Source organism: Rattus rattus, chromosome 4 (assembly GCF_011064425.1).
Source record: "Rattus rattus isolate New Zealand chromosome 4, Rrattus_CSIRO_v1, whole genome shotgun sequence".
Lineage (NCBI taxonomy): Eukaryota > Metazoa > Chordata > Mammalia > Rodentia > Muridae > Rattus > Rattus rattus.
Window position 1 is genome coordinate 148126376 of NC_046157.1, and position 26189 is coordinate 148152564.

The window sequence follows — 26189 nt, forward strand, 5'->3', positions numbered from 1 at the left end:
AGTAAATGCTCTTCTAGTTCCCAGTGTGCTGGGAGCTGCTTGCCCCCTGCTTGTGGATCAGGATGCAATCTCTTAGCTACTGCTCCAGCTGCCTGCTACCCTGTCTTCATCATCATGGACTCTAATACCCTGGAACTATAAGCACAATTATACTATTTTATCAATGGCCTTGGTTATGGTATCTCATCACAGCAGTAGAAAAGAAACTAATGCAGTTGCCTCTATATGTCCACTTATGAATGGGCATAGACACACAAAGAGTATATGTGTGCATTGAGTGTGTGAGTGTGTGTGTGTGTGTGTGTGTGTGTGTGTGTGTGTGTGTGTGTGTGCGGTGTGTGTTTAATACATAGAAGTAGAAGGGACTGTTTGGGGAAAGGGGGACAGGCAGGAAAGAGCAGGTAAGAGAGTGAGGGAAGTGAATGGGTGTGCCCACTGCTACATGCAATGAACTTTTCCTTTATAAAGATGCATAACTTGTGCCAATAAAGAGCCCTTTGTTTCTTTGGGGCGAGTACTGCCTTGAGGACTGTGCCCAATGCTTTTCTCACTTGCTGCAGGTAATGAGCTTCTTTTATTGTCTAGTTGTGCTTACATCTCCTAGGAGGCTAACCCTCTGCATTGGGTTAAAAAGATGAACCTTAGCATAAATAAGAACTCCACACCTAGCCACATTAGCTATCGGTCCAGTTATTGACATCAGTAAGCCTGTTTCCTCCTCCTGGGTGGCTTCCAAAAAAAAAACAACAACAACAACAACAAAAAAAAAAACCCAGGGTTGGGGATTTAGCTCAGGGGTAGAGCGCTTGCCTAGGAAGCGCAAGGCCCTGGGTTCGATCCCCAGCTCCGAAAAAAAAAAGAACCAAAAAAAAAAAAAAAAACCCAAAAACTTCCTCATGTTATTAGAACCTGCTTTACCCTCTTTCTGGTTCCTACATTCCCTGGTTAAATCATCACCGAGCCTGTGTTTGTTCCTTATTCCCTTTGGGACAGGGTCTCATGTAATGTCTGATGGCCTCAGAATTTGCTGTGTAGCTGAGGATGCCAGGGATTAGGCATAGGACTTCATCATACTAAGGACGTTCTCCTCCACTGAACTCTATCCCCAATCCCTGTGTTTAATTTGCACTTGCATGAGTCTTGATTTTCATTAAAAAAATAAAATCAGATTTATTCATTTTATTGTATGTGATGTTCTTCCTTGTATGTATGTACATGAACAATGTATGTGTTAGGTTCCCGTGGAAATTGGAAAGGTCAGCTGATCCCTGGAGTTATGAATGGCTGTGAACCACCACACTGGTGCTGGGAATCGAACCCAGGTCCTCTACAGCAGCAGCAAGTGCTCTTAGCTGCTGAGCCCCATCTATAGCCCTATCTATAGCCCTGTATTGTTTTTAACGTTTTGAAAACTACACTTCTGGCCAGGCACGGTGGTGCACACTTTTAATCCCAGCATTTGGAGACAGAGGCAGCCAGGTCTCTTGAGTTCTAGGCCAGTCTGGTCTACAGAGCAGTTTCAGGACAGTTGAGGCTACACAGAGAAACCCAGCTTCAAACCAACCAATGACCCAACAACAACTAAAAGAAAGCTATACTTCTCATACACATAAAACAAAGAGTTCAGGAAACGACACTTTTTTTTTCTTGCAGCAAATTTTTTGTCCCATTTTATTCTTTTTGCTTTATTGAAATAATCTTGAAGCCAGACCATGTGGTGGGCAGTCTTTTTTTTTTTTTAAACAAAAATTTAAGAATTTATGGTTTGTGTATAGGTGTGTTTCCTGCATATTGTCTGTACCACTTGCATGCCTCGTGCAGGCAGAGGGGTTTTGAAGGCTGTGAGCCACCCTTCTGGAAGAGCAGCCGTCTCTTTAGCCCTTCCTCCTTTTAAAATTTTGTTGTTGCAGTTAGGTTTTTTGTTCTTTTTTTTTTTTTTTTTTTTTTTTTTTTTTTTGGGTGGGGTTGAACCCGGGGCCTTGCCCTTTTTAGGCAAACGCCCTTCCCCTGGCAAAACCCCCCCCCCCTTTTTTTTTTTTTTTTTTATTTATATATAAGTACACTGTAGCTCTTCAGACACACCAGAAGAGTACAGATGGTTGTGAGCCACCATGTGGTTGCTGGATTTGAACTCAGGACCTCTGGAAGAGCAGTCAGTGCTCTTAACCACTGAGCCATCTCCAGCCCCCCTTTTTTTTTTTTTTTTGAGATAGAGTTTGACTAACTCTAGCTGACCTGGGACTTGCTATGTAGATCAGACTAGCCTGGAACTCACAGAGTTCACTTGCCTCTGCCTCACAAATACTGGAATTAAAGGCTTATGCCACCATAATTGGCTCATACAAATCTTTAATCCCTGCACTCTGGAGGTTGGGGCAGGAAGGTGGAGAATTGAGCCCAGCCTGGCCTACATGATGAGACTATGTGTTAAACAAAACAAAACATAACAAAACGGGAAAAACGAAAACGAAATCAAAACCCAGGGAAATGAAAACAAAATCAAATCCCTAAATCTGTTCTCAAAAGCGATGATGACGCTTAAAGAAAAAAAAAATCCCTAATACCGCAATTTGTTTTGTTTTCCTTCTCCTGGGCCTCACATTACCTTGGCTGCTTGAACTGCTCTGGCTCTCCAGTTCCACAATCAGCCTCAGCGTCCGGGGAACAACAGCGGGTTCCCGGGCCATCTGGAAAGTGAGGGACACCAGAGATGGCGCTCTGCAGGTCAAGCAAAGGCGAGCCTAGCTGGGTGGGGCCTGAGGGACTTGGAAGTTGACTGCTGTGCTCCCCCTCACAATTGGGAGCCAGCGACGTTCTTGAGAATCCGTGGAGGAGGAGGCTGCTACCGCCAGAGAGCTCCGGACTTTTCTAGGCCACCTTGTCCACCTCTGCCTGCCTTCTTAGTAGGGGTCTTGCAGCTGGAGAAGGTTGCATTTGTGTGTTCGACACATCCTGATTGGAAGGGGTTATGAAAGGATCTGGCTTGTCCTCTATCGGCCCGCCCCGGGATCACCTCTGCCTTAAAGTCGCCAGGTCGCGCAAAGCTGGAGTTCTGCCTCCTTGCCTGGATGGGGCGCGTAGTCTCTGGATCTAAACTCTTGGCTTCTCAGACACGATCTATGGCTGTGTTGAGCCGCATGAGACTGAGATGGGCGCTTCTGGACACTCGTGTGATGGGCCATGGCCTCTGCCCACAAGGGGCCAGAGCCAAGGCCGCGATCCCTGCAGCCCTCCGGGATCACGAGAGCACGGAGGGTCCAGGAACAGGTCAAGACCGACCGCGCCTGCGGAGTCTGGCGGAGCTTCCGGGACCCGGAACGCTACGCTTTTTATTCCAGCTATTTCTACGAGGCTATGTGCTGCACTTGCACGAGCTCCAGGTAACCACCCGGCAGCGGCATCGCCACCCAGGGCTGGGCACTGGGACAGAAAAAGAAGCTGGACATAGGAGAAAAGTGGGATAAATAGTAAATAGAATGTAGCTCGCCACTGTCTGGGCTCCAACCACAAACTGGAAGGTTGTGCAGGGTGCAGAGAGAATCCTTTGAGCTAAAACAAGCGATGGGTGTCACCGATCAAAAGACCACCAGCAATGTGGTAGACACAAGTTGGGAGAGGAAGAGGTTGTGTTGGGAGAGAATGGCTCATGTTAATGTATAAACTGCCCGATGTTGGGGAGCCCTGTTACTTCAGAGATGCCGCTCCCCTCCTGCTTCTTCCAGAGGAGTTAAATTTGGGAGCTTCTTTGCAATCTTTGGGACACATTTGTCCACAGGAGGAAAAAGATTGCTTCTCGGGAAGTGAAAGAAAACATGTTAGGGAGCAGTAAAAGGAATTTCTGATGTAATTGCACCTCTACCATGCCAGGCTGAGAGGGGTTTGAGGATGAGGGGCACAGAGGAGAAAATGAAGTCTCTGGACAAAACCAGCAGCCAGGAGAGCTGCCACTGCTGCTGTCCCTGTCAGGCTCAGGAAGTACTGAGAGATGATTTTAAAAAAAAAAAACAAAAAACAAAAACAAAAAAAAAAAAAAACAAAAAAAAAAACATCCCCTGGGACAGGAGAGAGGGCTCCGTGGTTAGGAGTGGGTGTCTCTCTGTTCCAGAGGACCTGAGTCAGTCAGCAAGTACCCTGGTCAGTCAGTTTGCAACCATCCAGGGCAGTCTGAAGTCTCTGCCCTTCCAGAACCATGCACTCATGAGCACGTACCCGCCGACACACATATGCGTAATTAAAAATAATACAAATCAAGGCCCTGGGTTCCGTCCCCAGCTCCGAAAAAAAGAAAAGGAAAAAAAAAAAATACAAATCATAGCAAGCAAGCAGGAAGCCTGGCATGGTGCAATGCACTTTGAATCCCAGATATCAGGAGACTCCCAGATATCAGGAGGAGGGAGAGGCATTAGAATCTCTATAAATTGTACTAGAGAGAGAGAGAGAGAGAGAGAGAGAGAGAGAGAGAGAGAGAGAGAGAGAGAGAGTATAAACCATTCCCTGTAGACCTGATATCTTGATATCTCTAGGCCAAGAGACAAAGTCCTCTAACAAAACTGAAAAGTCCTCTAGTTTGATTTCAGTCTCCAGAAATTGAGAGGCCTGGGGAGTGCCCAGGGGCTAGGGACTGAAGCTTTCTCAGGGGGATTTGCTCAAGATGTAATTCTAGATGATTTTATAAGGAGACTGGGGAAGCAAAACCATGAATATATAGGGTTTTGTCTGCTTGTTTTTGTTTTGTTAAGATAGTTTCCCTACATAGTCTAGGTTGACTTTAGCCCTGTCCTCCTGCCTCAGCCTCCTAAGTGCTGGCATTGTGTATTTGTGCCATCATGCCCCAGAGATAGATTTTTTTAAAAAAAGGATTTATTTTATTTCCGTGTCTGTGTTTGAGTGTTCGTGTCTGTATGAAGAGGCCAGAGAGGATCTGTTAGAGCTGGAGTTACAGGTAGTTCATGGGTACTGGGAGCTGACTCAGGTTCTGTGTGGAGTAGAAGAAAACTTAAGTGCTGCCCCGCCCCTCCAGCCCTGCAAATTGTCTTTTAAATGGGTACTGAGGGTAGCAGTTTTAGGACTCTCGACGTCTTGTTGGTATGAGTCTGAGCCGCCCATTAACCGTCACTTCCTGTGCTTGGGGCTGCTGTGATTTAGCAGAGGGTGGCACATCCATCAAACTCGGCAACAGCACTGTGGAGGAAGTCTGTGTGTTCCCATAACTTGCTTTGTATTGTCAGCACTGGCTTGTCGTTTAAACAGTCTTAAGTGCTCAGGTGGCGAACTCCTATAGTTCAGTCTCCTTTGGCTGTGATCTGCTCCGAATCTGGGGCTGTTTGGTTTCACTGCAACAGTGCTGAGGAGTGACTACATTGGAAAGAAAAGGTTCATATTATGTTCATGATTTAGCAAATTGAAAATCAAAATGGGTGGCTCCATTAGCAAGCTATCTAGCTTCAGGTGAAAAAGTCTTGTTACTGTATGTATCCTAGTGGGTGGCATCACATGGCATGCGCTTGCCTGTGATGTGCAAGAGAGAGGTCACATGGTAAGAGGGTATGGGAAGAGACAGGCTTTTTTTTTTTTTTTTTTTTTTTTTTTTTTTCTGAGTCAGGGTTCTCTGTGTACCCTGGCTGTCCTGGAACTCACTCTGTAAACCAGGCTGGCTGTCCTTGAACTCAGAGATCAAGATCCACCTACTTCTACCTCCAAGTGCTGGATTAAAGGCATGTGCCAGCAAGCCGGGCTAGGCTTGTTTTTTGTTTTGTCTTTTTGCTTTGTTTTTTTTTTTAGATATTATTTTATTGTATATGAGTACACTGTAGCTGCCTTCAGACACACCAGAAGAGGGCATCAGATCTCATTACAGATGGTTGCGAGCCACCATGTGGTTGCTGGGATTTGAACTCAGGACCTCAGGAAGAGCAATCGGTGCTCTTAACCACTGAGCCATCTCTCCAGCCCCTTGTTTTGTTTTTTAATAGCATCCTGTTTTTGTGGGAATTAATCCACTCTTGGGAGCCCAGGATGATTATAAACCTAAACCCAAACTTTTTTAGGTCCCACCTCTTAGAGGTCCCAGAGCCTTTCCATACTGTTACATTGTGGATCAAACTTTCAATACACACGCCTTTGAGGAAAACAGACCACATCCTGCGCTATGGTATTCCACCCGACACCCCAGTTTCATGTTCTTCTTATAAGGAGAAATGCATTCGATTGTGCCAGTAGTCCCAAAAGTCCTGTTTGAGCACCAAGTCAAAAGTCTAGAGTAATCCAGCCCTCGAGCTGACTCCCTCCTGCCGTTAGCCTGCAAAGTGAAAAGCTCATCTGTATCCGGCACACAATGGGGGGAAATGGGCCAGAAGAGAGAGGTCACAGAGCCCTGTAAAACTGAAACCCACACTGTGGACGCGTCCTAAAGCCCCAAGCCCTGCGTCCTGGGTTGGAGATGACCCCCCCCCCCAATCTTGTCTGCTGTGCTTCTCTAGTAGATGTTACCCTGCTTGTCTGGGTTCTCAGTTATGGCTCCCTTAGGCCTTTAAATGATGACTGGTGGTTCGACCCCTTTGGCAAACTCCTGCCTGTCTACCTACGCTTCTTTTTCTATTTTAAGTTACAAGATTTTTTTTTTTTGTACATTTAGTGTGTGGGTGTGTATGTGTCTGTACGTGTGTACACAAATGCATGAGCATAACATGATACATGTTTAGAGAACAACCAATGGCTTTTTCCTATCATGTGAGGGCCAGGGATCCAACATAGGCCATGAGGCTTCGAAGCAAGTGTCCTAACCAGCTGGGCCAGGTAGTTAAAGGATCCTTCCTCCTCCCCCTCCTCCCCCTCCTCTTCTTCCTTTTCTTCCCCCTCCTTCCCCCCCTCCTCTCCCCTCTCCTCCTTCCCTCTAACACTCTGAATCACTGTGGTACCAAAGCCACTGGGTTCTGTGTGCATCGAATATAAGCTACACTCGCTCTGCTAGGACTTTTAATTTGCCTTCATGCACCAACGACACCAGCTATACAGGAGTCCATTTAAGCAGTGACTGGGAAAGAAGAGCCCAGGCATAGGTGTCTCTGGACAGCAGCCTCTAGGTCTACCCTACAACCATTCTACTCCAGAACATGTGGATCTGAGGAGAGTAGGCAACCTTTGTTATAGCTTTTAGCTTTTTATAGCCTTTTAGGCAAATGTTCTCTATGTAAGAAAAAGTTACTTTGTAGATAAAATGTTACACAAAAGAGGCGTTACAGAAGGATGTCAGTAGTAAGATCAAAGCAGTGTTTCATTCTATAAGCTCATTATAAGTTCAAATAACAGTTTCATGTGGCCTTGCTTCATCATAGTGCACACCTATGGCCTCATCCTTGGACCTGACCTACAAAGTATGTTTTCCTTGATAATAAATTTGTCCCAAGCTTCTTTTTCTTACTGCATTTTATGAAAGCTCATTGTATTCCTTATTATGCAGCCTTTACCTACCTATTAATCTATGAGGAGAGGACATTCTAGTCCTGATTCCAACTTACATTTTTATGGCAAATAACTAAAACCATCTCCTTAAACTTTCTTTATAAAAGTATTAGAGTCTAATCAGGACTTCTATAAAGTTATTAACTCATCTAAACAGCATTAATTCATGGAAATTCATCTTTATGCTGATCTGCAGGAAATTTTCCAAGTAGGGTGGGCTATTACCTACGAAGTAATCACACCAGGCTATAGATAGTGAGGGTCTCTGATGTCCACTCACACCAAGCCAAATCAATGATTATGGCAATGACAAACATGAGAAAGCACATCAGTAGCAAGATGCAAACCTGAGACAAAGTTCCTGGGGCTGTACCTCACCAGAGTGCACCCATTGCAGATAAGCAAGATGGTGGGCCATCTCTAGAAGCTTACTTGCCTACTGCAGCTCCTCCTCCATGGTGTTCGCCAGGTTTCTTTGAATAGCCTTGGATGTCCTAGAATTAGATCTGTAGACCAAACTGGCCTTGAATTTACAGAGATCCATCTGCCTCTGCCTTTCAAGTGCTGGGACTACAGTCGTGTGTCACCAACACCTGGCATAGTGCCTCTGTCCTTGAGTGCTAGTCTCAGTAAGTGGCACTTCAGCTGCCTCTTGTCATATTTCCATTCACTCCTTACATATAATTTCCATTTCCACATTTTCCGCTGTCTTGCAAGTACACACCCTTTAAGAAGTTCTGGGGAATGAAACCTGGACCTTCTGCAGGCCAGGCAAGCACTGTACCGATGAGAGACACCCCAGTCCCTTTACACTCATCTTCTTTTGTGTATCTGTGGGGTTGAGACAGAGTCTCACTAGGTAGACCATGTTTGCTGCCTCTGCCTCTTGTATGGCAGGAGGATTAGGTATAGCATTGTATCCAACAGCTCTGTTCTCTTAATGATAAATTCTACCTTAGGTCATCACATTGATCCCAAATCTTACTGAGTGTGGTTTGTATATTGCTTAACAGTTTCTTTCAAATGCCCTAAGCTATCTCCCTTAAATTCAGCCTTCTATAGACCCTGGACATGAATGCAATTCAACTAAATTCTTTGCTGCCTTAGAACAAGGTGACCCTACTCACCTTTGCGCCTTGACGTTGTCAGCGTAGCCTTTACAAACACTACTCCATACCAGTAGAAGTTTCTGTCTGCATACATTTTGTGTTAAAGCAAAGCTTCTGAGGCCAGTGTCTCTAGCCAGCTTGTTCTAGGAACCCCCATCTCCATCCTCCAAGGTTGGTATTATATGTGGGCCCCCAAAGCTGTTCAGTATTTACATGAGATCTGGGCACTTACACAGAAAGTGTTTTAGCCGTAGCTAGCAACCCAGCCCTTACTATAATTTTTTTAACACCATGAATTTGAGACCCATGCTTCTAGTTCATTAACCTTTGGGAGAATAAAACTTGTCCACAGCAAGATTGATGGGGTCACAGAACTCGTCATTTGGTTTTCCTTCCAGTATCTTGGCTCTACTATATTGCAGAAGTTGGTTGAAAGCCTTGGTGTAAGTTAGTTGCCCCTCCCTGGGCCTATCATGCAGGCCAGGCAGAGGTTGTCTTTTTCCATGCAGCCTCACCCCTAAAGCCAGGCTTAGAGCCCCTCCTACCCAAACAAGGTGGTTATCACACAAAGAGGGAAGCCGGATAGGTATTAGGGGCAGCCAGACAAGCACTATGCCAGTTACACATCGGACATCAGAAAACGAGAAACCCTGGCGGAATAAGGCAAGCAGTACTGTGTAGCACTCCCCTGAGAAGCCGAAGATGTCAGCATACTCAGAGCCCTGGGTTCTAGCCACAGCTCTGCAAAAAAGAAATAAGAAAAAACACTCCAGGGCTGGGAAGATGGCTCAGTGGGTAAGAGTGCTTATTGAACAAGTGTGGGATCTGAATTCTAATCCCAAACACTTGTGTAAAAAAAGAGAAAAAGAAGAAAGAAGGTGAGCAGAGGAACTTTAGTCTTTTCCTCCAGAACTGGCTTGGAGCTCAGTGGCCAACCAGCCTAGCTGAAATGGGATGCTCAGGGTTTGTGAGAAAAACCTGTCCTGGAGAAATGAGGTAGAGAGTAAGAGAGCAGGGCACCAAATGTCTTCCTCTGGCCTCTGTGGATGAACACACACAAGCAGGAGGACAAACCTACATGCATGCCTGCACACACACACACACACACACACACACACACACACACACACACGTCCTTACACACATGTACATATACCACATACACACAAAATAAAATTGGAAGCATCTTTGTCTTTTGTAGTTCTGAGCTATAACCCTAAGCCTGCATTTTTCTTCCTATTAAAAATAATATTGAGCATCCTGGGAGGAAAATACAATGTGAACACATGATAAATTTACATATAATTTTCTTTAAAATATTTACTTAATTATTTTATAGGTATGTATGTGGGTGTGTCTCTCAGTGTGGGTGCTGAACCCCAGTCTTCCTAAAATATAGTAAGTGCCCCTCGCCACTGAAATATATGTCCAGCTGCAAATTTACATGTAAGTTTCTATTAAGTTAAAACCTTTTTGAGGTCTTACTTTTATTTTATGTGTACGTGTGTTTTCCTGAATGTATATCAGTGTAGCATGTGCCTACATTATCTAAGGGGACCAGGAGTTGGCATTTGCTCCCCTGGTACTGGAATTACCGATTGCTGGGATGCTGAGGAACTAGGAATTGAACCCAGTTCCTCTGGAAGAGCAGTCAGTGCTCTTAACTGCTAATCTACCGTTCCAACCCCTCTATTAAATTTTTACCTCCCAAAAATATTGATCTTAAGCATAGTAATATTCCATTTAGTTAATATCTCTTGTTCTAAAGTCCCTGGCTTGAGGTCCTCCCTTGTGGCCCCCCAAGTCACATCTACACGTTTGTCATTTTGTGGATTGGGTTTCTCCTCACTGTTAATATGGCTGAAAAACCCGTTGTAAAATGAAGGGCTGGGCCTGTGTCTGTCCATTTCTGTCCTCCGAGTTCTGGGCACTGGGATCTGCCTGTCTCAGGGTTGAGCATCTGTGAGTGCTCTGCTCCTTGTCCTTGATCCCTGTCGACAAAGCCGCACTTTGCTCTGCTGAGCTTGCTGTCAGGCTGTGAGGCTGTGGTGCCCTGGGAGTTGAGTGTGGTCATAAGCAATGCTCACACCCAGGAGAGCGAGTTATAGACAAGTCACCCCCAGGCCCTCCTCTACTCTCACCGCTTATATCCCACTGTTTCTCCGGGTTGCAAAATGAGTGGGCCATTTTTTTCCTGTCAGGCTCTCTGGTATGAATCTTTGAAATCTATGACAGTTCTGTCTTCTTGCATTAAAAAAAAAAAACAAAACAGACATTTTAAAAAATGGAGTAATTGCCGCACAATTGCACAAAAATGACTATTTGTAGGGACTGCCTAGCCTGCCCTAGGCCCTCCTACCATCCCCAGCCCTGAAAACTAGTCATGATAAAGAAATAATGAAAACGCCAAATATGGATTCTATGTAACAATTGTAGTGAATATATAACTGTTTCTGTTGTTGATTTCTGTTTTGTTTTGTTTTTCACACACAGGGTATTTGTACCCTGATTGGTCTGTCCTCAGACTCTCTCTGTAACCAAGGCTGGCTTTGAACTCGAAATCCTCCTGCTTGCTTATGGCTGAAGTGCTGAGATTACCACCATGCACTCCCATCTCCAGCCCTCTCTCCTTGTGTTGCTGAGGCTGCTGCTGGGCTCCCGAGCTCCAGTGATCCCTGCCTCAGCCTCTGACTGTTAGAATTATAGTGGTGCTTGGTTTGCATGTTATTTCACTCACTTTTCAACAGGACCATCTCCAAGATGTCCCTACACACAATGCCACTTGCCACAGTGCCACTGGCTTGGTTTGGTGTGGCAGGAGCTCATCCAAGCCCTGGTTCAGAGCAAGGAGAAGCTGGAATGCTGTGAATTATTTAGCACCTCTGGTTACTTGGAGATGTGGATTCTGCTTGTGTGAGGGGTTGGTGTTACCTTCCCATGGCACTCTGACAGCACTGAGGCAGGCTGTTCCATCTGCACTCCCCTGCCTGGGATCCAGAATGAGCATTAGGCAAAGGAGCAACTTGTGCCTGAGGTTAGGTCACTCTTGTTTATCCAACTGTCAACTCTCAAAGGCCTGGCTAGTTGACTTGGCAAAATAGAACTTGGCCTTTGTGAGTTTACTTTGGTTGTCAGGGCTGTTGGCTGGTTTGAATGTTTTCTGCTTTGCTAAGCTCATCATCAAACCAAATAGGACCTGACTAGAAGAGGTAAAAATGCAACTGTACAGTTTTTCTTTTTTGGAATCTAAAGATCTTTTCTTCTCTCTGTCCTTCCCTCCACCCCCGCCCTCCTGTGTAGTGCTGGACATCAGGCTGCAGAGCCGCACACATGCGAAGTCCACGCCCTACCACTGAGCTGCACCCTTAGCCCATGAACAAGTTCACTGGGATAATCACATATTATGGCCCTCAGTCATTTAACACTTAATTTTTTTAAGTAGGCTTATTGACTCATGTAGTTATCATCCCCCAGAGAAAGAGGATTCTATGTAGCAGGCATGCCTTGTTTCTTCACTGGAAGTCAGATTTATGCCTTCTAGGCATACTTAACAATTTAGCTAACAACCTCCCAGACCTGCCTTCAGCTTGCCCCTCTCAATATATAGGCTAGCTACTGTGCTTCTCTGGGATTAATTCCTCGAACAATCCCCTTTAACTGACAAGGACAGGTGTGTGTGTGTGTGTGTGTGTGTGTGTGTGTGTGTGTGTGTGTGTGTGTTAAATTCATACATATGAGTCAACCAAGGTTCGACAGATTTAGTGGGTAAAAGTACAAAGAGGGACTGGAGAGATGGCTCAGCAATTAAGAGCACTGACTGCTCTTCCAGAAGACCTGAGTTCAATTCCCATCAACCACATGGTGGCTCACAACCATCTGCATGTAATAGCATCTCATGTCCTCTTCTGGTGTGTCTGAAGCTACAGTGTACTCATATAAATAAAAATATAAAAATTTAAAAAGCCCCCAAACACAAAGAGATAATTTTAGGTTTAGATAGTTACTTAATGTAAAAAAGAATAAAATAATAGATAAACAAATAAAACAGTAAAAATTAAATAATTAAAAACACAAAGAGCTCTTTTGGGTTTAGATAGTTTGTTATTTAGTGTAAAAAAGGATAAGCCCAAGATGCTTATTCTTCAAGATTCTTGCCCGCCTGCCCCAACACCCCAACACCAGGCAACTATGAACTCAGTGTGTGTTGCAGGAGAATCTCCAGTCTAAACCCTTTCCAGGATTTTTTATTCTTTACTTGCTTTCTTTCTTTCCTCCTCCTCCTTCTTTTTTTCTTTTTTTCTTTCTTTTTTTTTTTTTTTTTTTTTTTTTTTTGAGACAGGTTTCTGCTGGGTCCCCCTAGCTGTCTTGAACTTATTCTGTAGACCAGGCTGGCCTTGAGCTCAGAGATCCTGCCTCTGCCTCTGAGTGCTGGCTTTGCAGCAGCTTGTTGCAGGATATTTGATCACACTGTGAACTCCAAGATTGTGTTATTTACTGGAAAAACCAGTGGGTTGGCTCAGCCCTAGCACACTTTAATCCAAGAGCTTTTTGTTTATTGTAAACAGGATTAAATAAACTCAACCATAGGTCAAGAGTTGGAGCGAGCAACCAGTTGACAGGAAGTGAACATAAGGAAAAAAAAAAAACAGATAGCAAGTTACAGGAAGTTGAGAGGAAGGATAGAGAGATGCACAGGAAATAGAAGGGAGGGACTTTCAGTTTGAGGGGGTTTTGAGTTGTAGAGAAGGAGAGTTCCCTTTTGGGACATCGGTTGAAGAGGAAGGTCAGCTGACTGCTTTCTCTGCTTACTGAGCTGGCGGCCTTTCACCCCAACATCTAGCTCCTTCGTAAAATCGAATGTTTGAGAGTTTTGCTAAAAACAACATCTTCTTTCTAAGATGAATAGGGCAGAAAGTCTCAGGCCACCTCAGAATCCAATGAAATAACACCAATCAAAAAGTTGCCTCATGGTAGCTGCAGCCAGGCCTCTGATTCTGTCCTGTTCCAGGAGGTTCACACAAATCCAGAGTCTGAGGTTCAAGGTGTTGTTGGCATAGGTATTTACAAAGCTGACAGGTTGGGAGGTCATTCTCTAGTAATTTTCCCATGACGTTTAAATCAGAATGCTTAAAAAATTCTAGAAACAGGTCATTCTCCTCGGATAATTCATTTTACTAATAGGGGCTTGTAACAAATCTGCTGTTTGCCTTAAATAACATCTGACTACATTGTATACAACATGGTCTTGTAAAGCTTGGTTGGGCCTGCTTAGGGAACAGGTTTTGTCCAGCATTTTTTTTTTTTTTTTTTTTTTTGAGAATAACTAGAGCTGTTGCCAATCCTTACTCAGCTGGCCCTTAGGTGGTTGCCAACCTCCAAAAGACCTGTGTGGGACAAGGCCAAGTAAGGTGATGCCCACCTTTAATCCCAGCACCCAGGAGTTACAGGCAGGCAGATCTCTGTAAGCGTCCTGCCAGCCTGGTCTACACACTAGTTCCAGGACAGCCAGGGCTACATGCCTCGAACAACAAACAAGCTGTGACAAAAATATCAAAGAAGTCAATAGCGGGGTGACATCAAAGAGACCAAATCAGAAAATCGATCTTGGCAGGCAAGGTTGCCTAGGATCAGCAAGTCAGAGCTAGCCATTCACGTCCTTATCTCTGCTATTGACAAATTCTCATAGTTTCGGTTCTCAGAGTGTACATGGCATGAAAAGGAGCTGGGTGTTTCCCAGAAGCTGTCCCTGGGACACTCCTTGGGCTTGTGCACTACAACCTGGGTTCTGTGGCCCAGGATGGAACTGACTGTCCTGTGCCCTGAGTAATGGTGCATCCAGCAGATGATGGTCTGATCAAGTTATTCACTCCTCCTGTGTGAACCCCAAGCAGGCTTTTCCCACAAATAGGTAGCAAGGGACTTGAGTAACTGTGATACTGTTACAATGTAATGTTCATCCTAGAAGGGGCTGAAACTTCTCATGTCATCCTGTGGCTAGCCACCAGCCCAAGCTGCCAGGAATCAGAGAAGGTTGGATAAGGTACATTGTTGTAGGCTTTCCCTAGAACCGTTGCCATTGCCGTAGACTTGCTCACTAAGCACAGTGTACTTTTTTTTCCAGTTGTGAGGCGAGGGTGTTTTGAGACAGGGTTTCTCTGTGTAGTCCTGGCTGTCCTGGAATTCACTCTGCAGACCAGACTGGCTTTGAACTCACAGAAATCTGCTGTGTCTGCCTCCCAGTGCTGGGATTACAGATGTGAGCAACAATATTTTGTGGGTAATTTTCCCTCAAGTGGAGCATTCTGGGCAATGATGTCAAGCAAATTTCAGGTCCACAGCTGTTGTGTATGTCTCTTTGACAGTTAACTCCTGCCCAAGGAATAGAGAGTCCCTGACACCGGTGGCAACTGTGGTTGCTGGATATTCTTTTCTTTCTTTTTTTTTTTTTCTTTTCTTTTTCAGAGTTGGGACCAAACCAGGGCCTTGCGCCTAGGCAAGCGCTCTACCACTGAGCTAAATCCCCAACCCTGGATATTCTTTTCTTAATAACAGGGCCTGTACTAGTTTTCTCATCAACACATGGTTTTTCCTTCCCCAGCTTTTTTTTTTTTTTTTTTTATTAACTTGAATATTTCTTATATACATTTTCGAGTGTTAGTCCCTTTCCGGTTTCGGGCAAACATCCCCCCCCCTCCCCTTCCTTATGGGTGTTCCCCCCCCCACCCTCCCCCCATTGCCGCCCTCCCTCCAACAGTCTAGTTCGCTGGGGGTTCAGTCTTAGCAGTTCCCCCAGCTTTTGTTGTATTGTTGCTGTTGTTGTTTTTCAAGACAGGGTTTCTCTGTTTTAACCCTGGCTGTCCTGGAACTTGCTCTATAGACTAAGCTGTCCTTGAATTTGGAGATCTGCCTGCCCCTGCCTCCCAAGTGCTGGGATCAAAGGCATGCACCAAGCCCAGTTAGCCTGGGCTACTTAATAAGACCTTGTTTATAAACAAACAGACAGACAAAGAAAACGCTGCAATCAACTCAACTTTCTAGCATAGAGTTTATAACTGAGTTTATTACTGACAGCTGATAGCTTCGAGGAGAGAGTCAGCTTTCTTTTTTTTTTTTCGGAATTGGGGACCGAACCCAGGGCCTTGCGCTTGCTAGGCAAGCGCTCTACCACTGAGCTAAATCCCCAACCCCGAGCAAGCAGTTTTTATTTTTTCTTTTTCTATATAGAATTTGAAAAACTAACCGTCTTCTCATCTTCCCTACCTTTCTCCTCTCTTCTCTCCTCTCCCCATCCCAATTCTTTTCCTCCCTACCCCTCACCCTGCCCTTCCCCTCCTCCTCTCTTGGCTAAAAGCGTATCTCCTTTTCCTTTCCTTTCTCTCTCTCTCTTTCTTTCTTTCTTTCTTTCTTTCTTTCTTTCTTTCTTTCTTTCTTCCTTCCTTCCTTCCTTCCTTCCTTCCTTCCTTCCTTCCTTTCTTTCTTTTCTTTCTTTCTTTCTTTCTTTCTTTCTTTCTTTTCTTTCTTTCTTTTTTCTTTCTTTTCTTTATTGAGACAGGGTCTCAGCTGTGTAGCTCTGCCTAACTTGAAATTTGCTATGTAGCCGAGGCTGGCTTCAAACTCCCAGCAATTCACTAGCTTCTGCCTCAAGTGCTAGGATTAAAGGTGTGTGACACCATGTTCAATCTGAAGGGTATCTTAAGTAGAAAAGTAAAAAGTGCCAGGGCTGTGAATGTAACCGACACAGGGACTGCGCCCTCATGCAACCTGTGTGCATGAAGCTGGCCTCACTCAGCAGGACCCCTGTCATCTCAAAATTACTCTTTTTCTCAATTTCTTATGCAAAAAAAATTATATATGGTAATTAGAATGTCGAAGTCTTTAGTCCTTTACTTTTTGGTGAAAACCCTGAAAGATACCAGCACCCAAGTTTTCCATAGGTTACCAAACTCTGGAAAAACATGGATCCAAACACATGGTCTTTTCTATAAAATTTAAGCCCAAAATACCTGAATTCCTATGACTTTTTTTTTCAGTTTTTTAACTTAGAAATCACTCTGATGTTTCCTACCTGTTGCCTACTTTAATGTAGCTTTAAGGCCTTAATGTATGTGAGGAGCTGACTTACAGGTGTTTACGTAATTGATTCTTTATGACCACTGAGGACATGAGATGTCTCCTTGCCGAAGCCTAGCCCTGAAGCTAACCTGCTACACAGGATGCAAGGAACAGAGTGTTGGGCGCTCATTTGCATAGTTATTTTTAGGTCGCATGTAGACTTCTGTGATCTAAAATAACCAACACAAGAAAGTTGTGTGTCTCCCATGCATTTCATGCTGACAGCTCGGGAGACGGATTTTCATTAAGCCAAGAGTATTAGGCTTGTTTACCACAGAGTTACAGAAGAGATCATTTTGTTCCAGCCTGGAGTTATAGTTTTATGACTTTGGGTCAAGCTCTGACATGTACGCCCTAGCAGAGATAAACATAACCTTCAGGCCGGGACACTCAGGCCTGGAAAGGTGAAGACACTTTCATTTTTAGTGCACCAGCCAATTTCCACCAACTCGTGTACGGAAAATTTACTCTTCATGCGAGCACAAGGCATTTGGTTTAATTCCACAGTTTTAGTTTCTATGCTTTTCCCTCTGTAAACTGAAAAGAATTAATTAGAGAGTTTATTGTGCCTATAGACACAACATTTTATATGTATGTGAGAGTAACACATGTCAGCACACACATACATAAGTTGTTTTGCTTTTAGTGTTGAGGCAGTGATACAGCAATATAAATTTGCAAGTTCATGAAAAATCTTATTTTCTTTTTTTTTTCGGAGCTGGGGACTGAACCCAGGGCCTTGTGCTTGCTAGGCAATCGCTCTACCACTGAGCTAAATCCCCAACCCCACAAGTCTTATTTTCTTGAGACAGGCTCTGGGCTGGTCTCAAATTTGCAATGCTCCGGCCGTAGCCTCTGGAATGCTGGGATTACAGGCATGCCTGACCACCATTTTTATGTTGACTTGATGTTTGGGTGAAGCAATTCTGAAAGGGATAGGGGGAGAATGAGTCACACAACACGTGACCTTTGGTTCTGCCTGTCCTCTTATCACTTGTGTTTAAGATTTGCCCAAGCCATGGCTTGCATCAGCTTTTGTCTCATGACTGAACAACACCCCATTGTCCGAGTGTAACCTTGTTATCTGTTCATCCAGTGGTGGCTGCCTGGGCTGGGGCACCATTTGCTGTTCCATTGTTTGCTGTAAACTTTGTGGAGAACTCCGTGCAGGCACATTTTCAGTTTCTTGTGTTCGTAGGACTGAAATTGCTGGGTCACATGTCCTTCTGTGTCAAACTTTTCCATGGTAAGGACCTTCCTTATCTGTACACTCCACTAGCAATATACAAGCCTTCCAGTTTCTCCTTCATCAACGTTTATTTCCTGTTTAGGTTTTGTTTGCTTGAATTTTTCAAGCTATTCTAATGGGCATATCATGATATATTATTCTAACTTTGATTTGGGGTACGTGTATGTGTGGCACGCGTGTGTATATGAGTGGGGAGAATGGTGCACATGTAGAAGTCAGATGACAGGCTTTATTTATTTATATATTTATAGTCATTTTGCTTGTGTGAATTTTTATTTTTTCCAATAATTTATTTATTTTTAGTTACTTTAGTACAAATGATCGCAGCCCCCCTCCTTCCTCTCCTCCAGGTCCCACTCTTACAAATCCCTCCCCCAACTACCTCCTCTGAGGAGAAGGGGAAGGCCCCCTTGGGGACCACCCCACTCTGAGTCATCTAGTCACAGCAGGACTTAGCACATGCTCTCCCAGCAGGCAGTCCAGGTAGGGGAAGGGAATCCAATGGCAGGCAACAGAGACAGAGACAGACCCAGCTCCAGTTGTTAGGGGACCCACACAAAGATCAGGCTGCACATCTGGTACAAATGTGTAGGAGGCCTAGGTCCAGTCTACGCATGTTCTTTGGTTGGTGGTCCAGTCTCTGTGAGCCCCCATGGGCCCATGTTAGTTGACTCTGTGGGCTTTCTTTTGGCTCCCTCAATCCTATCCCGGACTCTTCTACAAGACTCCCCAAGCTCTGCCTGATGTTTGGTTCTGGGTCTCGGCATCTGTTTGCAACTGCTGCTGGATGAACCTCTCAGGTGACAGTTTAAAGCAAAAACCACCACCACCACCACCACCACCACCACCACCACCACCACCACCACCACCACCACCACCACCACCACCACCACCACAGACATCTACAAAATAATGAGGAAGTAAACCGGGAGCACATGTAACCCACTTCTCATCTGTCTGTCTATACACTGGGGTGTGGACGCCGTCTTTTCTGCCATGCTCGCTGGGGTCTGCCTGGGCCCAGGGTGGGCTGGGAGCTCCACAGTGAATGCTGATGAACTCTGCTCCCTCCACCTTTGGGGGTCTCACCAGATGAGGACCGGCCCACTCATCCATCTCAAAGACATGTTAGCTGAGCAGAGTGGCTGTGAGGCAACACGAGCAGCACCCTGTATGAGCCCTGGAACTGGCCGGCTGGTTCAGGTTACCTCCTAATGTTCGGCACACAGGGCAGCGCACATCTCTCAGCAAGTGTCCCGATGTCTTTCTAAAATAAGTCCTTACATAAGGAGGTCCTTGTTAAGTGCCACCAACTAAACTGACCGAGAGAAGGCTAAAGAGAAAAGGGAGAAATCTTCCAGAAACTTCTGCATGGTTAGCCAGGGAACCTTGGAAGCTCTAGGCTGCAGGGAAGGTACTTGTGCCCAACTCTGTGGCTTTTTATCTCGTCTTTTTTTCTCCCCCTTCAAAATGTTCACTATTTTATGTGTATGAGTGTCTTGCCTACATGCATGCTGTGCCCCATGTGTGTGCCTGGTGCCTATGGAGGCCGGAAGATGGGGTCCACTTCCCCAAAAGTAGATAATTGTGAGTCACTATGCAGGCTAAGAATCAAACCGGGGTCCTCTGAGCAGATGGCCCTTACTACGGAGCCTTCTCTTCAGCCCTTTTACCAAGACTTTTAAAAATGATTTCTCGCTCCCCTGATTCCAAGATTGTGATATAAAATTTGGAAAATAAATCACAGTATAAAGAAGGAAGTAAATTTATCTACAAAGTGGTATTTATCAGTGCAGAAGGTCACCACCATTCACATTGTAATAAAAATGTGGACATTTTTGTTCTTTTCTTTGTTATGTGGCCCAGGCTAGTCTTGAACCTGTAATCTTCCTGCCTCTACCTCCCAAGTGCTAGGATTACAGGCTTTTGCCACCACATCTATTCCAGTTTTAGTGGTCTGTGCCCTTGTCCTCTACTCTGCCCCCCAGGGACCAAACTCTGGGCCTCAAGTGAGCTGGGTAAGAGCCCCCCTCGCCCCCCTCGCCCCCCTCGCTTAGCTATATATCTCCAGACCTTTATTTATTTATTTTTTACTGGAAACTTTGAGAAAAGTAAAAAGGAAACAAAGAACTGAAAAACCAAACCAACAAAAATCATTCACAGGCAAGTGGATACAACTAGGGCTCACTTTAGGAGCGCTTGCATGAATACAGGGGTTCAACAATTTCTCTGTCTTCTATCCAAGCGATGGTTAGTGACTTGCACTTCAGAAAATATTGTTTCCTTTCTTCTCTTAAATTAAAAAATTAGACATTTCTATAGTTCAAAGCTTAAAACAACACATTATGCTATGCATTAAACAGTCTTACTCTCTGTGAGGATTTGAATGAGAAATGTTCCCACCAATCTTGGCCATCTGAGCACTTTAAACACTTGGTCCCCGGTTTGTAGTGTTGTTGGGGAGTTTTAGGTAGTAGGGCCTTGCTGGGGACAGTACATCACTGGGGGTGGCCTTTGTGTGCCCAAGGCCTTACCCTACTGCAGTTCACACTTTCTGCTTTGGCTTGTTGTTCAAGACATGAGGTCTTAGCTTCCTGCTCCTGCCACCAAGCCCCACCCCCATCCCCAGCCGTGATGAACTCATCCCTCTGGAGATCTTGCTTATAGAAGTTTTGGATTTGTCACAGCAGCAGCAAAGTCACTAATACATTCCCTCCCTTTCCTCTATGCCCTGGAAAACCTCTTGTGTCTATAGTATCCATTTAGTATTTCTCAATGAAATTGAGTATTTATTTTGCTTATTTCCACCCCCTTCTTTCCTCCATGCGTATGTGTGTGTGGTGTGCATGCATGCATTTATGTCGTTTGCAGGGATCCAAACTCTGGTCCTTTTGCAGGGGCTTTCACCGCTGAGCCATTTCCCCAGCTCTGCCCTACTCTCTTAGTCAGGAGGGGTTGTGCTGTTTTGTTTGACTCTCTACTTAGGGTATCTTTCTGTGTTAGTAAAAGAGGGGCCACTTCATACTTTCTTAGTTGATATTGTATTCTGTTCTGTGGATACCCTGTACTTCCTTTATAAACTTGTAGCGATTAAATACCTTATACTGAAAAACTTGTAACTATACTATACTTTCTACAAGATTATGTATACAGTAACCAGGTATCTAAAACTGTTTAAAAAGGACCCACTGTAATTGTTAATGTGCTTGGTATTTTGAGCAGTAAATGAAATGATGAGTAAATATATATCAATATAAATGTATTGATCAATATATAAATATTGATGGTTGTCCCCCAGATGGGGATGAGCCATTTGAGACTCTCACCAGTCAGGCCTGCGTAGTTAGACTTTTCTGGCGGAGGGTTGGTGGGGGGGAGCAGAAGTATTTGCTGATGTTGAACCAACTCTTCAGGATCCGACTGCCCCACTGAGGCCCTGTCCCTGGGAGGCAGAAGTGTGGAACAAATGGATCTGGGAGCTTGGCAGGACTGGCTCCCAGGCAATGGGCAACCTTGACTATTATTAACTCAGGATGGATTCTAGACAACTGGGCAATGAACTGGGGGCAATTATGTTGTCATGGTTCTGAGAGAAACCATTTTAAGGCCAATAGTTCGGACTGGTAAAATTGACATTTTCTGGACTCTACACAGATCAGGAGTTCCCTTCTGTAACCTTGGAAATGAATGGCTTCTCTGTAACTCTCCTGTTTGTTTCACGGACACCCTCTAGCTTAACTTCCTTACTGATTCTTTCCCATTGCCAAGACTCTTCAGCAACAACTGGGAAAGAAGAGGGGACCGAAAGAGCATGGCTCTTTCTTTCATGATGTGGGTGTAACTTAGCCAGTGGATTCTGATTCACATTTGTGGGTTCCTTTTGGGCGTCCCCTCTGTCTTCCTTTCTCTCTCAGTTTTCAGCAACAGTTAATACATTGTAGCAGCCAAGGCCTTGCTTAGAATAAGCCAGCTTTGTACCACAGAATGACCTTAACAACGCCCTTAGCCTTGGCAATGCTAATTTCTCAGTTAGCAAGTGCCTTAGATAGTCTAGGATATAGACTATATCTATATAGATTGGTAGAGGCCTCAATCCTAGCACTTGGGAGGCAGAAAGGGAGGTTGATCTCTGTGAGTTCGAAGCCAGCCTAGTCTATAGAGTGAGTTTTGGGGTAGACAGGGCCCTGTTACACAGAGAAACTCTGTCTCAGACCCCCAGTCTCAGATGTGTCTGTGCAGGGTCCATGAAGGGTGCTGGGCTTTCTTTCGAGATACTTTCTCTGCCTTTGAGCTACTTGCCCGGCTCCTTGCACCTTCAAAAGACTTAGGAATTGCATAACACACATTACTTTGTTGTTCTTTAAAAACAAACAAACGAACGAACAAAACACAGGCTACTCTTTATATTTGGCTTTGCATTTCCACTCTCAATTTATGCTTTTCTTAGAATTCCTTTTTTTCCCCTTAGAATTCCTAATTGTGTTTTTTTTCCCTTTCTCTTGGTAATTATATAAGATATTTGTCTTCCACTCAGTGAGGCTACAAGATGCAGTAGGCTTATTTCTTTCTTTCTTTTTTTTTTTTTTTTTTTTTTTTCGGAGCTGGGGACCGAACCCAGGGCCTTGCGCTTGCTAGGTAAGCTCTCTACCACTGAGCTAAATCCCCAACCCGGCTTATTTCTTTATCTTTAACATTTTCCTATCTAAAATTTAAAATATTTTACTGTGTGTGTATGTGTGTGTGTGTGTGTGTGTGTGTGTGTGTGTGTGTGTAACTCAGAGGACAACTCGCAGAAATGGGTTCTTTCCTACCATGTGGGTTCAGGTCATGGTTTAACAGCCAGCACCTTATCCACTGAGCCATCTCATTGGCCCTATTATGTTATTTTTATTTTCCTCTAAGTTGGTATGCAAAATGATGGGTTTTGTTATGGCATTTTCATACATAATATGTCATTATACATTTCTGCCATAGTAGATTTCAGTGCTACTTCAGGCTTAATAAACTTCAGGCCTACTAAAGGGCTCAGATTTTTTTTCCTTTTCTCCATCTTTATTAAATTGGTTATTTCTTATTTACATTTCAATTGTTATTACCTTTCCCGGTTTCCAAGCAAACATCCCTCTAACCTCTCCCCCTCCCCTTCTACATGGGTGTTCACCTCCCCATCCTCCTCCCCTTACCGCCCTCCCGATCATATTTCTTAAAACAAATATCTACATTTAATCTTCAACAGCCCACAACCCCAGTTTCCCATATATCCATATTCCTCCCCGGGCCTCAGATCTTCCCACTCCTTACAGGTAACATCGGTCTCAGTAGTCTTGTTCTTCGTGAGGCCACTTATTCTGTCTCTGAGAATGGAACCGCTGGCCACCACTCTACCTTCCTCTTGCATAATGTACTTTTGTACTGCCCACTGGTTCTGGTGTGGCCATCAGACCATCTCCCACCCCATCTTTCCTTCCAGAAATGTCATCTCAACTGGACCCCAGTTATACCGCTCTGGTTAACACCCACAGGCGCTGAACAAGGCCAAGTACGGCCCAATGTGGACAACCACCTTTGAGACTCGCACCAATGTGAATCTGGCTAGCGCCCCGCTCTTGGAGCAAGTGATGAGACAGGAGGGCAAGTACCCCGTAAGAGACAGCATGGAGCAGTGGAAGGAGCACCGAGACCACAAGGGCCTCTCCTATGGGATCTTCATCACGTGAGTTGGGGCTTAAAGGGTTGGGAGCGTGGCCACAAAGGATCAGGTGGGAAGAGATGGGGCACAGACAGCCACTCAAATGCTGCGCGGAGCGGGACCTCCCCGAGCCTGCTATTGGTCTAGAAAACATTGAAGCGGGCTGAAACCCAGGGACAAGGCACTGTTTCTTCTACCAACACATTGTGTCGTTTTGGACAAGTAAATGATTTCCTTTTTCTCATTTTGTTGTGTTTCAGATCTGTAATATAGGGTGTTTGGACTAAAATAACTACCAAGGCCTTTTCGGATTGGTTTGTAGTAATAGGGATAAAACCTGAGTCCCCCATATCGGCTGGGCACTTAACCACTCAACCACTGAACTACATTCCCAGCCCTTCTTGTGACTTTTTTTTTACACTTTTGGAGCAGGGTCTCTATCACTAAATTGTCATGAGTATCTTGAGATTACAGGCCCGAATCACTAGGCCTAGCTTCCAATCTGTTTTTCTGCATTGTGGTTGAAAACACGTCAGTTTGTCATTGAGGAAAATGTCATTATTACTCAGTTGGGAAGGTTCCATTAATTTCATCAAATATGTCTTAGTGTCCTGTATTACACATTAGTCATTGGCTACAAGCCTCCATCTACATGTAGACAGACACAGATTTCAGTTGTGCCTAGAAAGGGTAAAATTATTCTACTGGTGTCATTTGAAGGATGGATTGTTATTTACGTATGAGCTCACTGAAGTAGGTGGTGGAATTATCGGTGCTAACAATTCCCAGTGCCACAGGTTGTAACTGGTCATGTTCAGATATCTCTTAGCTGTGTCAGTACAACTCCAAAGGCAGTTAAGTGGTTTTTCCCATCATGCTTTAGTATAGCTTCCACATTGATTGTAACTATATGTTTTGACAATGCCAGACACCTAGCTTGTCTCTGGACAGCCGTGATGTGATTTCATTTTGCCCTTACGACAAGCCCTTGAATAGAGAGTATTATTATCTCCAGTTTACAGCTGAAGAATCCGCTGTAAAAAACCAAGGGAGGTTTTATATCCCATGTCAGAGCTGATACACCTTGCCGATGATGAAGTAAATCTCCCCTATTCTGGAACTCAAGGATGTATTGTATAGCCTTGATACTGTGGGGGGAAAATGATCAGGTCACAGGTGATATGTTTATAAAAAGATAAAGGGGGGGATATGTTCTATGGAGATCTGGCGAGGTGTGGAGGAAGGGGGTGCCTCTGTGGGCCCATACTGAGGCATCCCTTCCCCCTGAGAGACCAGCCACATGACTGTATAGTATAGAGTAGAGTTTATTCAGGGCATGGGGAGGGGAGTTAAGAGGGTAGTAGAGGAGAAGCAGAGAGAGGAGTAGAGGAGTAGAGGAATAGAGGCCGGCCATGAGCACATGGGGGTTGGGGAATGGGATGAGAGTGGGGGCAGGAAGGCAAGAGCAAAAGAGAAGCAAGAGAGCAAGCAGGGGCTCCAAGCAGCCCCTTTTATAGCGACAGCCAGGTAACTGTGGAGTAGAGCTTAGACAGAATGCTAACAACAGGTTCATTGTAGCTGTCTCTGATGTTCAGAGATTCAGTGTCTCAGGTTTTCTTTCTTGTTTCTGTTTCCTTCATAGGTCAATAGTTTTGTAACAAAGATAATAATTCTTAAGACTTTTATTCCCAATTCTGAAACTAGAGAATACTGTTTAAGACCTCCTTAACCTCCCTGATCCTGTGGGCTAGAGGGAGACTACCTGGATCTGAGTTGACAACTCAGCTGAACCCAATGTGGGACCCTTGGGGAGGGGGGGATTAGTTATGTCTCTTATTCTGAAGTCAATTTTCTATGTGTGCCACTGGTATGTATTTAAAGGCAACTTGTATGAGGTGTGGTAGCACATGCCTCTAATCCCAGTACTCAGGAAGTGCAGGCAGGAGGATCAGGAATTCAAGGGCAGCCTGGGCTACATGAGACCCTTTCACAAACAAACAAACAAACAAACAAACAAACAAACACCAAATAATCAATCAATAAAAGCTACTTTGCAAAGTCATGCTAGGTCTTTTTTCTGCCTTGTTTTAACTGTTTTTAGAATCTTATTTTACATAGCAGCTCTTTCCTGAGGGATAGTTTTTTACTGGGCTGTCATTAAAGGTCCGCACCTTTAGCTGCTTGAAAAAACATTTAACAACCCGATGGGTCTATTCCGACTGTCATTTCTTTTCACCAAAACTTTTATTTTATCTTTGTGACAGCATTCCTTAGACACAAACAAAATTCCTTGGGGGAAGGGTTGGGGCTTATTTCAAATTTTAAAGTTTCTTTTCTCTAATTTTTTTCCCTTAAGATTTAACAGTATTGTTACGTGTACGGGTGTTTTGTCTCCATGTGCTGTGCTCGTACTGTTTCTGCAGTGCTGGTAGAGGCTGCTGGGTCCCCAGAAACCGGAGTTACAGATGGTTGTGAGTCACCATGTGGGTGCTGGGAACTGACCCTCTGAAGGAGGAGACAGAGCACTTAACCTCTGAGCTACCTCTTCCGCCATTTTTTCTTTTTTGTC

At 44.5% G+C, this 26189-nt stretch overlaps 1 protein-coding gene across 3 annotated transcripts in view; it reads left to right on the forward strand.

Annotated features, from left to right (window-relative positions):
* The first annotated feature begins 2631 nt into the window (after nt 1-2631).
* Nucleotides 2632-26189, forward strand: part of LOC116899511 (sterol 26-hydroxylase, mitochondrial) — a 28621-nt gene continuing 5063 nt past the window's right edge. The window contains exons 1-2 of one of the 3 annotated variants that reach the window (XR_004387731.1): nt 2632-3380; nt 23454-23644. Coding sequence is in view for 2 of the 3 variants with exons in the window: in XM_032901367.1 (XP_032757258.1) it covers nt 3069-3380; nt 23454-23644 (503 nt within the window). In the remaining variant the exon portion in view is untranslated. The remainder of the gene's footprint in view (nt 3381-23453; nt 23645-26189) is intronic. The other 2 variants (XM_032901367.1, XM_032901366.1) reach the window with 2 other exon arrangements.